This window comes from Balearica regulorum, chromosome 1, assembly GCF_011004875.1.
Source record: "Balearica regulorum gibbericeps isolate bBalReg1 chromosome 1, bBalReg1.pri, whole genome shotgun sequence".
NCBI classification, from domain to species: domain Eukaryota; kingdom Metazoa; phylum Chordata; class Aves; order Gruiformes; family Gruidae; genus Balearica; species Balearica regulorum.
In genome coordinates, this window is record NC_046184.1 from 142,776,527 (window position 1) to 142,790,326 (window position 13,800).

The following is a 13,800-nucleotide window of genomic DNA, read 5'->3' on the forward strand; positions in this document are numbered from 1 at the left end:
CTCAGTCCAGGGATCAGTTTTATTTTGCAGGAATTCAAGTACAAATTCAGCTTTGCTTTTGTCAGATACAGTGTTAAAATTGGAAACAATGCAAAAATCTGAAGCAGATGCACTGCATATTTCTTTTGTGGGTTATTTCATGTTGAACAGGTGTGGATTCCTTTATCTCCTGTCCAGACCAAAATGCAAACCCCAGTCAGGCTGCCTGACTCAAACTATGCATGCTCAAGGTCTATCATTAGCAATTCTCCTGACAACGTATCAGCCTACAAAAAAAGTTGACTGCCTTAACTAAAAGCTAAGTTGATGATTCCCCTCTAAGAAGGGAATATCACATCTCAACTTATTCTATCTCGTTAGGTACATAGAAGAGGTACTATTATTTCCTCCCTAAAACAGCATCATAGAGTTTTCCAGTCCTCTTGACTTGAATCTCTCCAAAGCCAGCTGCCTCAAGGAGCGTCCTGTACTCTGCCGCTGTTCGCTCTTTTCCTTCTGTCTGGACCAACATATTCATCGAATACAGTTGGGTTTCTAAAGGCCCACTTTTGTCTTCATTCAGAAGGGATTCAACCAGCAGTACTCCACCGCCTGGTTGAATAAAGAGAAATAAAACACACACTGAGATCTGAAAAGACAAGATATTTTTCAGCTCAGTTATTAGATTCACAGATTGGTAGGGGTTGGAAGGGACCTCTGGAGATCGTCTAGTCCAACCCCCCTGCTAAAGCAGGATCACCTAGAGCAGGTTGCACAGGATCACATCCAGGTGGGTTTTGAATATCTCTAGAGAAGGAGACTCCACAGCCTCTCTGGGCAGCCTGTTCCAGGGCTCGGAAACCCTCACAGTGAAGAAGTTTTTCCCCATATTGAGATGAAATTTCCTGTGTTCCAGTTTGTGCCTATTGCCCCTTGTCCTGTCACTGGGCACCACTGAAAAGAGTCTGGCCCCTTCCTCTTGACATCCACCCTTTAGATATTTATAAGCATTAATAAGATCCCCTCTCACTCTTCTCTTCTCCAGGCTAAACAGACCCAGCTCTCTCAGCCTTTCCTCATACGAGAGATGCTCCAGTCCTCTCATCATCCTTGTAGCCCTCCGCTGCACTCTCTCCAGTAGTTCCCTGTCCTTCTTGAACTGGGGAGCCCAGAACTGGACACAGAACTCCAGATGTGGCCTCACCAGGGCAGAGTAGAGGGGGAGGAGAATCTCCCTCGACCTGCTGGCCACACTCTGCTTAATGCACCCCAGGCTACCATTGGCCTTCTTGGCCACGAGGGCACATTGCTGGCTCATGGAGAGCTTGTTGTCCACCAGGACTCCCAGGTCCTTCTCCCGAGGGCTGCTTCCCAGCAGGTCAACCCCTAACCTGTACTGGTGCCTGGGGTTATTCTTCCCTAGGTGCAGGACCCTACACTTGCCTTTATTGAATTTCATTTGGTTCCTCTCTGCCCAGCTTTCTAGCCTGTCCAGGTCTCACTGAATGGCAGCGCAGCCTTCTGGTATGTCGGCCACTCCTTCCAGCTTAGTGTCATCAGCAAATTTGCTGAGGGTACACTCTGTCCCCTCATCCAGGTCATTGATGAATATGTTGAATAGGATCCTAACATTTAGTTTCAGGAAGAAGCAGCCTCTATGTAAAGTCATATTTCAGCATCACAGAAGGCAATGAAAGAGCCAAAGCATCAGACTGTGTCTCTGCTTGGCTACGTAGGTACTGACGTACCAGGGCTGAAGGGGACGCTATGGCTGGGATGGAAATTCCCATTTGCCCCAGCTGAAATCCACAGGAGCTTTCTGATTTTGCTGAGAACCCAGCTCTGTAGGCAGTGCTTTCAAAGCTGTGAGGGTTCAATGTGATGCTTCATGGGATTTTTATAATGACATAAATACCTGTCTGTCTAAACAATACCCCAAATCCTTACACCTAAATGCCTTGAAAGAGGAGGCCCTGTAAAGGAGAAGACTAAAACTGGAAGCCAGATAATGATAACTTAAGACCAGGCCCTATTTCACTCAGCTGCACATGGAAAGCAAAACACTAAGCCCTGCACTGAAACTCTGCCACCCAAATTGCGCATTGAAACTGGTATGCTTCACATTACCGATAGGTGAGAGTCTCCCTGCTCTTCAAGAGCTCATACCTACCAGGTTTGCAAGCCTTGTGGACTTTTGCCAGCAGCTGCCTGCATTTGTCATCATCCCAATCATGCAGTATCTTGGATAAAATATACAGTTCAGCTTCTGGAATTGAATCGTTAAAGAAGTCTCCTGTAAAGCAAGAATACATGTATTACTCAAACCCCTCAAAACGCATAGGGCTGAGTTAAGCAAGTATTTTCAGTTCTGTTCAGTTCCACAGACTTTGGGCTTGCCATGTCCATCACCACATCAGACAGCAACAGTTACCAGGTAAAAGTCCTCTGTGGCACTGCACAGGGGGTGTTGTTCTTATTAAGTCTCAAGAAGGTCTGAAATGTTTAAAAGCAGTAGCTCATCTAAAATGGCCACTGATGCACAGGAAAGCGTTTGAGTCTGAGTTTTCTTCAATGGCAGGAATTCAGTTTCATAAAGTATTAAAAAGAAGAGACAGCTTGTCATGTTTTCCGTAACAAACTGTCCTGGAAAAAAAGGAAGAAAGAATTTTCTTATCTAAGCAAATTTTCAAAAACCTTCAGTAACCATAGAGCTACATCATAAATCTGTAAGGAAAAAATTCTACATCTCTCACCTCCTACCACTAGCTTCATCATCATGCCTTTTGTTCAGCACCTGGTGAAAATTCATATTTTTCTTTCTGTAACTTACTTTGCCATTTCCATTCCCATTTCTTCACATCACTGGCACATGTAATATTTTCTGTGTTTCTCCATCTTTGTATGCACTCCCTTCCTTCCTCAAAGGCTTCTTTCCTCTCTCAGAGCTTCAAGCCATATCAAGTCCTTCCAACACTTGGAGGGCTTTTGAAAACATTAAAAATTAGATCTCCCTACATTCATTTTCATCACAGATGGTCCAAAGACCATGCAAGCAAGATCTGTGGACTAGGCAGGAGGAATATAGGCTAGCTCATCCACATTCAAAGCCTGAAATATCTCAGGACTTGATAGTCAAACAGTCATGACCAAAGAATGACAACCCCTTGCTCAGAGCAGGCCTGGCAACCTGCACATCTGCCAGGTCTGCACAGGAGAAAAGGGAGTGTTGGTAAGATTTATAACATAGCATGGCAATTCTTCAAAATTGCAAGACTTTTTTTTTTTTTTTTTTTTTTTTTTAGGTACCCTTGTTCTAAGTAATCAAATAGTTGTGTTCAGGAGTAAAGAGTTTCTGGGTTGCTGAATAACCAAGTCGTGTCTCAGAGAAGGTAGCTGCAGGTGCGCAACTGGGACAGCCCTGTGGTAGCAATGAATTGCAGACCTGGGCTGGGGAGGCTGCAGTCTGGGACGCTCTGCCCATGTAAGGGGCAGCTGGAGACCTGAACCTCCAGTATGGTACCTCTGAGCAGAGCCAAGGGGCTCGGGAGCAACAGCTGTGACAACACTACACACCTATCTGCACCTACCTTCATAGAAAGTGATCCGACGCTCCTCAGGGGGAATAAATTGCTCTTTGGCCACTTGCACGACTTTCGGCAGGTCATAAATTGTGACCGTGGAATTTGGGTACAAAGAAACACACTCCCGGGCCAAAGCTCCTCCACCTCCTTTGGGGAAAGCAAAAGAAGGTCAGCACTGACACAAAACCAACGTGTTCAGCAACACCCCCACAAAGCAATGCAGGCAATGGTGCATTCAGCCTCATGGCAGCTGGCAAGGTACATTTGCTCCCCACGTGTTACTGAAAGGGAAGAGGAGGGACAAGAGAGACCACTGTCTCTGCTCTGCAGGAAGCCCCAGGGCCCCCAGGACTCTGGGGTCAGCCCTAGCTCTTACAGCTCTTACGCACTCCCTCAGCCAGACGTAGCTGTGGATGCTGGAAGGTGGGAAATGAAAAAAAGAGCCACTAAACCGGGTGCTGGGGAAGCAGTGATGGAGCCTGCAAGAGAACCTGACAGGTCCCATGAGTCCTGACAGCGGTCAGCAGTGCTGGGACAGCGGGTGCTGCAGGGTAAGAGGCTGCAGACAACATCTCAACGACACTGACTGAAAGGGAGGAGGGAAAAAGTTTGGCTCTGGAAGAATGTTTCAAGCAAGGCCAGAAAAAATGCCAAACGTGCCACATAAACAAGGGGACAGGCCACTACTCAAACCAATGAGACTCTGTAGAGAAAAGCATTCAGCTTCCTAATGCTCTCATTACTCTCACATTTTTCTTTTTAACCCAACCAAATCAGTAAATGCTCCCTTTATTGCTAAGTCCTGCTTTCCCTTACTTTGCCCATCATATAATACATGAGTTGTTTTTCTTTTCAGAGCTTGTAAAAAGAGACAGTTCAGAGGCTTGTTAAAGAAGATCTACCAACGCTTACCTCCCAGGTCATAAATCTGCGTGAAAGAGGAAAGGTCAAACGCAGCAAGAACATCTCTGCCACATATACTCCACACTGAGTTCTGGCCAGCCATGAATTTCAGCATTTCTTCTTCTGATCTAGTAAGGCAAACAGACATAGCACGTAGAAAAGGTAACCTACAATATTCTTGTTATTACAAGTTTTAGCTTAAACACTAATCTCTGTTTATTGACACTGAACACATTCTCTTTGCATATAAACCTACCTTGAGTCTTACTGTAGCAAAGGGTACAGCTATGCATTTATGCATTTAAATAGGGAATTAAGACTAGTGAAGTCCAACAGTGTATTACACTGCTAATTCTCAGGTTTCCAAGGGATTTTTTTTCCTTCAGCTACCATTGCCTCTGTGCCAGAGACCTGTGATATGTTTTTCAGAATAGAAAATTATATATTTCTATTCAAAATATCAGACACTGTCCTAGTAATGGATACTGTTGAGAAAGGAAAACGCTGCATGATGGTTCTGATGAGTGGGATTCTCACATCATCATACTTAACTGTCCTGAGCCATGATTAAAAACTAATTTTATCTGCAATAAGAAGAATAAAATTTCTATAAATATACTAATGATTACCTGTACATTGCTCTAAAAGGGTCTGTGGATGAAATGCCAAAAGCTCTTTCGTATTGGTTTCTTCCTTCTCTAAAAAAGCAACAACAAAAAAATCATATGAGCGTAAATTTTTTTTTTTCTTTTACCCCAAACACACCTTGGGGCTTTAGTTTCAGCTTGTTCATCACTGTGGAAGGTGCTCAACTTTGTATAGAATATACACCATCCTATTTGTAATGGCTATAAGGGGATCCTCACTTGCCACCCCAAAATATGCTGATATATTTCTCAATCTTTCACAAGAATGACTGATTCTTTTCAAGCCCAGGTTGGATGGGGCTTTGAGCAACCTCGTCTAGTGGAGGGTGTCCTTGCCCATGGCAGGGGGGTTGGAACTAGATGATCTTTAAGGTCCTTTCCAACCCAAACCATTCTGTGATTCTATGATTTATGGGAACACATCTCAGGTAAAGGTGTGAGACTGGTGCAATCATCTCACACACCATGTTTGATCACCAGTTGCATGGAGTGCAACAAGTAAGACTTCAGCCCCATATTAAACTACTCCTATACACCTTTGCAACAGAAGTATCCTTAGCCATCATTACTCATAACTTACTTTGTTGATACCTCCTCAAGTAAGAGCCAGTGTAACGATCAAGTGCTTTCCTGAAGGTCAAATACACAGAAATCCAATTCCTAAATCATCTCTACCATCAGAAGGAAAACAAGAATACACACAAATGGAGAACAAGAAAAAACAAGAATACATATTGGCTGTGTTAACAGCCAAATTGATTTGCTGTTTTTTCTTTTTGAGAACCAGCAAACATCTTCATTGTGCCCTGCCCAGAAAAACACCACTCAGAGCAGCCACACAGATGCCACAAAGCGGTCTGCAACAGACAACACACACCACTCCTCCTCACCTCACAGCATCAGCCAGGTAGTGCCAGCACAAGTAGACTGTATTAGAGTAATACATCATAATATGATACTGAGACTTGGGACTTGATTTTGTAAGGTAGATGTTGGAAACTTCTGTGTTTCTGTAGAGGGCTAAAGGGTGAAATAAATATATTTACTAACACGTATGATATATCACCTTGCCAAGCCTATTGTACAGAATGGTATGTATAATCAGAAGATGTCTATATGACCTAAGACACAAACACATTGCTTCCACAATCAATCCTTCCACTGCAATGAGCAGCAGGTGAGGGTTGCTGAAATGTGTTTTGCCCCATTCAATGTAAGTAAACACTATATTCCTATGCTTACTCCACCACTAAACATTTCGTTCAAGAACAGCAAGAGGAATGCCTTATGAGTGTCATTATCTACCTACAGGCTTCTGCTATCAGAAGCAGCTTTTGGTATGCTCTATTTAAATGAGAAGCCCTTGTAGACAAATCTCTTTTCCAATCAACAAGGTCAGCAAGTGCGAGACAAGTCCCCAAAATATCATGCCAACCATACCTACACCTCTTCACTAGGGCAGGACCTTCTATAGACAAATGAATGCCTAAAGAAATCTCCCTCACTTCCTCCAATGCATCTGCAGTGGCATCCCTCACCCACAGGACCGGCATACAAATGGAATATAAAAGATAGATCCTGCTCTCCCTAAACACACTGAGCAGCTACTGTAAGCCCTAAAACAGGGCAAGGCAGCACAAGCCAGAGCAGGGGACACAACTTGCAAGACTCTGGCTTGTCCTGACCAGCTGTCTGATGGCCACAGATCCCTTCTGACCATGTGGACTCAATGTCTCTGATGCAAAGGCAAACTTATATCACCTCTCACAGTTCAGATCAGCAACCTAACAAAATACTTCACGTAGTGGTAAAACCCCAAAGAAAAACAAAACATGTTTTTAAATCATACCATTGGCCATCCATTTTGCTTTAAGGTTTAAAATCATGCCCACACCTCAGAGTTTTCTTGAGAACAGCTCTGCAGAGACCCTGAATATCTTCTCCAAGGTCACCTGAGGCTCTTGCACAAAGTAGTTTAGGTATATAGAGCCCTTCACCTTGGTTTTACTTTACACGTCAATGATGCTGACATTTGCTGCCTCTCTTTCAGCTGAAGAGGGGATAGTGTTCCCAAGTGATTCTCTCCTCCTTCTAGCTACAGGAACTGGCCTAAAACTAGGTATCACTTCTCCCCACACACCTCACCTCACTTTCAAAACCATCAGAAGGTTTAAGTCTTTTATTTTCTTAGCCTTCTTCTGCCTTTATTACCTCCTTGTTGTGTCAGCTCTACTGCCAAGAGCTTCAATCCCACGCAGGCATCCAACAGTCTTTCCATCCCCGTGGTGCTGGTACCCAAGCGTGCAGCAATGGCATCTGAAGACAGAGGCTCTCCTGACTCCAACAGAAGATCAAACACCCCCAACTCACAGGCAGTGAACATAACCTGGGGGTGAGGAAAGATGAGAGCGAGGGATCAGGTGAAAACACCAAAGCCTACTGATTTCTAAAGCTGCTTTGCTGGAGAAAATATACATATAGTAATATTTTTTTTAATGTAAAATCATATTTATATAAAACAAGTTCAATGATTAAACTGAAGTTTCTCTGAACACTGATAATACTATACAGTGCTTGTAGTGAACCGTTTTTCATTTCTTTTCCTTTTCTGATGAAGCCAGCCAATGTGTTTGGCTCACAAAGGTTTACATTTAGAGACCAGGTTTTGGGTGTGAATGTTCCTGCCTCTTCCTTAGTTTCAGAGCACATTCTTACAGTCTCTCTTGCTTTTTGCCTGGAAAGCACAAAGGCAAGAGTGGGTGGTGGTGGGTTTTCCTGTTGTTTTTTTTTATTCTTTAACTAAGGATCTAATGTGTGCTACAGAGAACCTGGAGACTCTCCTGTGGCTTGCAGCAGGGGGGAATAGCCCACTCTATGTATCCTGTTTAGAGGGACTGACGTGCTTGACTACAGGTGTCTCCCTGAGGCAGGGAGGTTCCTCAGGGCCAGCAGAATTTCCCTGTCTTTTCACAGAGAAGGAAGGTGTGTAACATCTCCAGGAACAACCCTCAACCTTGAGACACACATACATAACCATACATAAGAAAAACATCCTTCTTTAGCTGTACACAGTCAAGTTTACAAGTATTAGCCTATTTCTCTGGCCACACAAACACTCCTAAAACAGTAACAAAGCCATCAACTCAGTTGACTGCCTGTATCTACAATAATTTGATAAAGTCCACAGGAAGCTCCTTTTACTCTCAGTAAGAACATGGTTTAACCAAAGTTGAGATTGTTTCTCAGAAACATAGTACCAGTGTCAATTTGGAAAGCACTGGGCACCCCTCTTTCTCACCAAGCAAAAAGAATTTTTCATTATCCATCTTTCCTCTCTTTACTGTCAGCTCTGCCTTTCAGGAGCCTTAGGATGCAGCAGTATTTGCACAACCCAAAGAGCATTCCTTCTGTCACTATGTTGACCAGAGCTGCAGCAAGGGACAATAGGAAAGGTAGCTAAATAGAAAATGAGGAAAAAATCTCCACTGAACTGGATATTATAATTTTATGCCCATGTGCTTACACACACCAAAAGGTAAACGACATCAGTAAAGATTAAGGAAAGTGGAACTACTAGCTTTACGTTTGTACCTTAATAAATGCTGTTTGGAGAAACAGTCATTATACCAGACTCTCTTTCACCTGAAAATAGGCAATACACAGAAGTTTTCAAGCTCACCCTTCTGCATAATACATACAAAAAAAAACATGGGAGAGGGAAGGAAATCCTCTCAGAAGCTATTTGAAAAATCTTGTTCTTTGCATGGTTTAACAGGGAGGGAAAAAGGCAACTGAAGTCAGCCGTCTGTTTCTCAAACTCCTAAAATGAAAAGTGGGAAGAAATCCCACCACCAAAGGAACCTTCCACGTCTGAGGCAGTCAGACAGCAAGCCCTTCAGAAATAAACTCATGTGTTTTTTATAAAGCCTCATGTAGAAACAAGGTCTGATCATCCAAGCCCCCAAAGGTCAGAGAGGTCTCAATAAATGCAATGTCTATCCTGAGGGGTCAGGATGCTTTCAAATCCTTTTTCTTTTCAAAGTTCCTTCCTGCCTAGATGAACAGACAGGATGCTTTCATATGACATGGTTTTCATTCCAAAGACTTACCTTCAGGACCTAAAGTGAGATCCTTGAATATTTCTGTCTGCATACTTTTAGAAATCTATCCAAGACTGAGTTACATTTCTTACCTTTGAGACTAAAAATCCACTGTTGTATTGCAAGATGATTTGAGGATGGTCAAGGTCTTCTGTCGAACCCATTTTCTCTCTGGACTGAGGCACAGATTCTCTGGTCCTCTTAATTTAAATAAGCTTCTTTCCACCAGCCACAGAGCACACCAGCTGATCCACTTAATCTTATTGCTTCTGAGAAACACACTGCTTACAAAACATGTTAGCTAAGTTACTGGCTTCAATGGGTTTTTCTACCACCTTCAGCTGTTTCTTTGCCTCTTCCATCATCAAGTACAAGGCTAACAAAGCAGGGCAGATGAAAGCTTGTATTGTCAGTTCAGCAGTCGGTTAACACGCTGGTACTTCAGAAGCACTTGAAAGCTTGTGACAAGCAAAACAGAAATCAGTACAGAACAGCATCAAGAACCTGAACTCAGTGCAATGCACCAGAGCTCATAAACCAAAGTGGAGTCTTACTTGGGGCTTGTTCAAAAGCAGCTCTACTTCATCAGGATGGCTTTTTGATGCTGGAAGACTTCCCAAGAATAGAAATCCTTACATATGTCAGTCAGCCCAATGACATGACCTCAGAGGAAAGATGACAATTTGGCAACACAATCCTTCAGGTGAAATGTGGACATTCACGGGGCTCAAGAATGAAGGAATATCAGCTCAGCTCAAAGCGGTCACAGCATAGCCCTGGCCAAGCCTGGCATCTCCCATGGCCCTAATTCCACTCACCCCTCAATCATATGTACAGCACTTAACCTTCACCATGCTGAAACACAGACTTGTTCAGCCTTGGGCTCCAGGTCCTGTGTCCAAGGCCTCAGACCTTACTCATGCAAGGAAAATGACTGGCACGACAACTACATAGCAGGCAAGAACTGCCGAACAAATAATCTGAGAGCGGAGTCCGTACAAGGAGCTGAAGGAGACGAAAGCATCCCACCACAGTCTGTGCCTGGAATAATTTCCACCTAGGTATGGAAAACATAGTTGTGCTTCCCTGGTCAGGTTTGCAAGCTGTGCCCATGGAAAGGATAAAAGAAACACAGGGGTGTAGCCGGAGGGGAGATGAAACTTGCTGTGATGGGCACAGGTCCAGGTGACCCTGGGGCTGGCAGTAGGGTACCACCCACCCCTAAGTGCAGAAGCAGCCAGTCTGAAGAGAAGCTGTTAAGAGTCTGTTGTGCTGCTTTGTCGCAGTGACTAGTTTGTTCTGACAACAATCGCTCACATGAAGTCTACAAGGAATTAAATCTACTCTTCTTCCTTTTCCATACTTTGCAGGTCTCCCCACATTCCAGCTTAGAAAGCAATGCCCGTTTGATAGCTGCCAGTGACAGCGGGCAGGGGTGTCCTACTTGTGCTTTGCCATATTTTGGCAGGTGCTGAGGGATGACAAAATATTCTACATTTTCCAGCTGGCTGTCACAGTCTTCCTCCCCTTCTCGGCAAAACTAAACAGAGGCATGCAGAAAGACCTTAGGAAGCATCAATGAAATGACCGCCAAGTGCCAGATATGGCACGGATCATGCAGAACATATCTCACAGGTCTTTCATCAGAAAATGAAAACCCTGGGTTACTTTCCTGAAACCTCTCTGCCTCACTGTCCATTGTTCCAGCTTGTGAATGCCTGCCTTCTTGAGCAGATGCTGCAACTCTCAGGTGAGAAAAGACCCCTTCCATCACAGAAAGACTCACAGTTTTTCTAGCACACATTTATTGACCCTTCAGGCAACAACAGTAAATGAGCCTGATGTAGGTAATACAGCGACGGCAAAATGTTACCAAATAGCATTTTTCAGTTGTAGCTTTCTCCATGCTTCAGTGATTAAGGTAATGGGCAAACTTGAGCAATACAATGATAAACACTGAGCCTAACATTTTGTGTGCATTAGCTTGGTGTATATTTTAAGACCGCACTTTACAACTTCGTCCCAACACAACATTTTAATGTTCTCTTCCTTTCTTAGGAAGTAAGGTTATACGCTGCTGCTGAAGGGTAGTTCTGTGTTTCTCTTTTGAACCCACCTCATTTTAGAAGAAACAGGACAGTATAAAGTTTTCCACATGGTCCTTCTGACCATTTTGTGGATGCAGCAAAACTTTCTCAACTGAAAGGTTCCCCTGTATAACTCTTCTGAGGATCTGTATTTTCCATTCGGATCCTTACATTTCAGCTTGTTGTATTTCTTTTAGCCAGTAATGAAATAGCAACCTACTTAAGAGTTAGTTGTTAAAGTTAGCTAAGTAGATGTCACAGTTACCAGCCTTTTCCCCTCTATACACAACTCCAAAACAGTACCTGTTCCCCCAGTTCTAACACCCAGGGCCTCCCGCGTTACCAGAACACGAGGTGTACAAAAGTTACAGCAAACACCAAACTGTAGAAACGTTTAGCCAACATAGCCCATAAATTTATTGCTGTTGTCTTGCTAGTGCACCAGACTTCATTGTTCAATACAGGTTAGACCCTAACATTCTGTTTATTTTGTACAGTGGAGGCTGGAGATCCCAACACACCTCTCTGCCAGAGCAACTGTGAATCTGTGCAGCTTGCACTTGACATGTCACTTTCTCTGAAGGAAATGCCTGGACAACAGGTTTCAAGAACATATCTACATATGTAACGGCCCTCTTCCCCTGCTATCCCCACCTCAAGAAAAGCACACGAGCTCTGTTTCTATTTAGGAGCCTCCGTCTGCAAACGCACGCAACAAGCGCGAGTCTGCAGAGTTCATTCATTTGCACAAATCTAGACCCACTCTCACTGATGACGCTACAGCTTTTTCAGTTCCTCGCGTCCATTCCAGAGACAGTTATACGGGAAAAGAAAGCTCAAAAACTTCTCACGAAGTCTCCATCCATATGGATAACCAGGTCAACTTCTTTCTCTCAATAGCTTTCCCTCTCCTCTAATCAAAATAGAGAAATAAATTGTACATAGATAAGTATCACTAGCCAAAGATATATATTGTTAACCAAAAGATTAGAAAGGTGTAGGAAAATAAAAATATTTCTCTGCTAAAGGCCAGTTCTGCCTGCCTGCTACTGAGAAACAAATTGGTGCAATTTTGCCCAAGCATAAAGATTTCCCATTCCCAGGATAATAACAGTTACTCAGATCCAGGCCATTAGCCACACTGGAAGCAAATGCTTACCACACTGAAGGACACATTTCTCTTCTACTGAGCTAAACAAAAGAACTCTAGGAAGAGCTAGCTTAGCAGCTTACAGACCACTTTCCTCAAATGACTCAGCCACAGATTGGTAATCAGATATTACAGATATTACAGTGACATTTAGTACAGCTGCATTAAAGATTCACGAGTATGAAAATGCTCAACCCTTGATTCTTGTAGGTTTGCCTAAATTACAGGCGGTTATGTGTACAACTGTAGACTAGCATGTCCTAACAGGCCACAAATTCACTTCACTTAAGGCAAAGTTATAGGGTACAAGAGACCCAGGTAATAAAATGACCACACAGTTAATTAAACCCACTTGAAGTACTTTTTCAATTATGACTAAATCCATCTGTTGAGGACACCAGATGTAATCATCTAATGGGATTACTACTGGTAGGGAGATGTAGGGGAGGAGGGTTGTAGATAACCCACACCAGATTGATGCAGAACCACACACAGTGTGTTGCTGTTTCCAAGTAAATTGTTATTGAGGCTTAAAGTCTAAGCTTCTTTTAAGCTACAAATGCATTCGTGAAGATGAAATTGCAATGGCTTGCTTTCTCTAAAAACCCCATCAAGGTAGCTGTCATAGCACTCAGACCACGCGCTGGCTAAAGCTGTTATTTTACCTCCATGGTTCTACTTTCGTGATGAATTTTTCTTTGCCTAAATGACTCACTACAGACAAATACTACCCAAAAAATAATTACATCATGTTTGCGTAATATTTGAAAGGAAGAAGCGATCTACGAACAAAGCAGATTTAGTAAAAATAATGTGTCTGTGGGTGAGAAATGGCAGATTACACTATTTTCACACATGCAACATTCCTTATAAGCAACAAGTACAAATCTCAGAGACATGACTATGATAATGAGTTTCAGTAATGCTAGTATGGAAACAACTGTGCCTCGCTATCATTATTAGGCCTCTAAGTATGCCCAGCTTACATCAGATGGCCTGGAAGTGCATTAATATAACACAGTTTGTGCCCTGTGCCGCCCCCCCGCCCCCTTTTTTTTTTTTTTTAAGAGTCCTAAAAAGCCAAGATACTCCATATCATACTTTTTCTTTGAAACAGAACATCCAGTTCTAATGAAATGCTGATTTTCTTCTTTATAATTTCCAATTTTTCTCATGTTTTAACAACACATACATTTCCCTAGTAACATGACTATTGCTTCTGTCAGTTTTTGACACCAACTAATTTCTTTTTTTTTTTTCCTGTTTACATCACAACTACTACTGGCAGGCATTTGGAGTGGGCAGGAAATCCTGTATAACCAGCTCATTCTCTAAGCAAACCCTCCCTTCTCC

The 13,800-nt window shown here is 43.0% G+C and overlaps 2 protein-coding genes across 3 annotated transcripts in view; both read right to left on the bottom strand.

The window, feature by feature from the left end:
- The window catches only part of ASMT (acetylserotonin O-methyltransferase), a 16,145-nt gene continuing 2,345 nt past the window's right edge, over nucleotides 1-13,800 (bottom strand). Inside the window, exons 1-8 of one of the 2 annotated variants that reach the window (XM_075736799.1) lie at nucleotides 9,303-13,484; nucleotides 7,322-7,496; nucleotides 6,001-6,130; nucleotides 5,093-5,161; nucleotides 4,473-4,591; nucleotides 3,567-3,707; nucleotides 2,150-2,272; nucleotides 1-591 (exon numbers count right to left, since the gene is read on the bottom strand). In XM_075736799.1, the coding sequence (XP_075592914.1) occupies nucleotides 380-591; nucleotides 2,150-2,272; nucleotides 3,567-3,707; nucleotides 4,473-4,591; nucleotides 5,093-5,161; nucleotides 6,001-6,130; nucleotides 7,322-7,496; nucleotides 9,303-9,374 (1,041 nt within the window). In that variant the 5' untranslated portion in view covers nucleotides 9,375-13,484 and the 3' untranslated portion in view covers nucleotides 1-379. Of the gene's footprint in view, nucleotides 592-2,149; nucleotides 2,273-3,566; nucleotides 3,708-4,472; nucleotides 4,592-5,092; nucleotides 5,162-6,000; nucleotides 6,131-7,321; nucleotides 7,497-9,302; nucleotides 13,485-13,800 lie in introns of those variants that run through there. The other variant, XM_075736809.1, reaches the window with a different exon arrangement.
- The window catches only part of AKAP17A (A-kinase anchoring protein 17A), a 21,477-nt gene continuing 15,049 nt past the window's right edge, over nucleotides 7,373-13,800 (bottom strand). Inside the window, exon 5 of the mRNA XM_075736758.1 lies at nucleotides 7,373-7,496. Coding sequence (XP_075592873.1) covers nucleotides 7,477-7,496 — 20 coding nt within the window. The 3' untranslated portion in view covers nucleotides 7,373-7,476. The remainder of the gene's footprint in view (nucleotides 7,497-13,800) is intronic.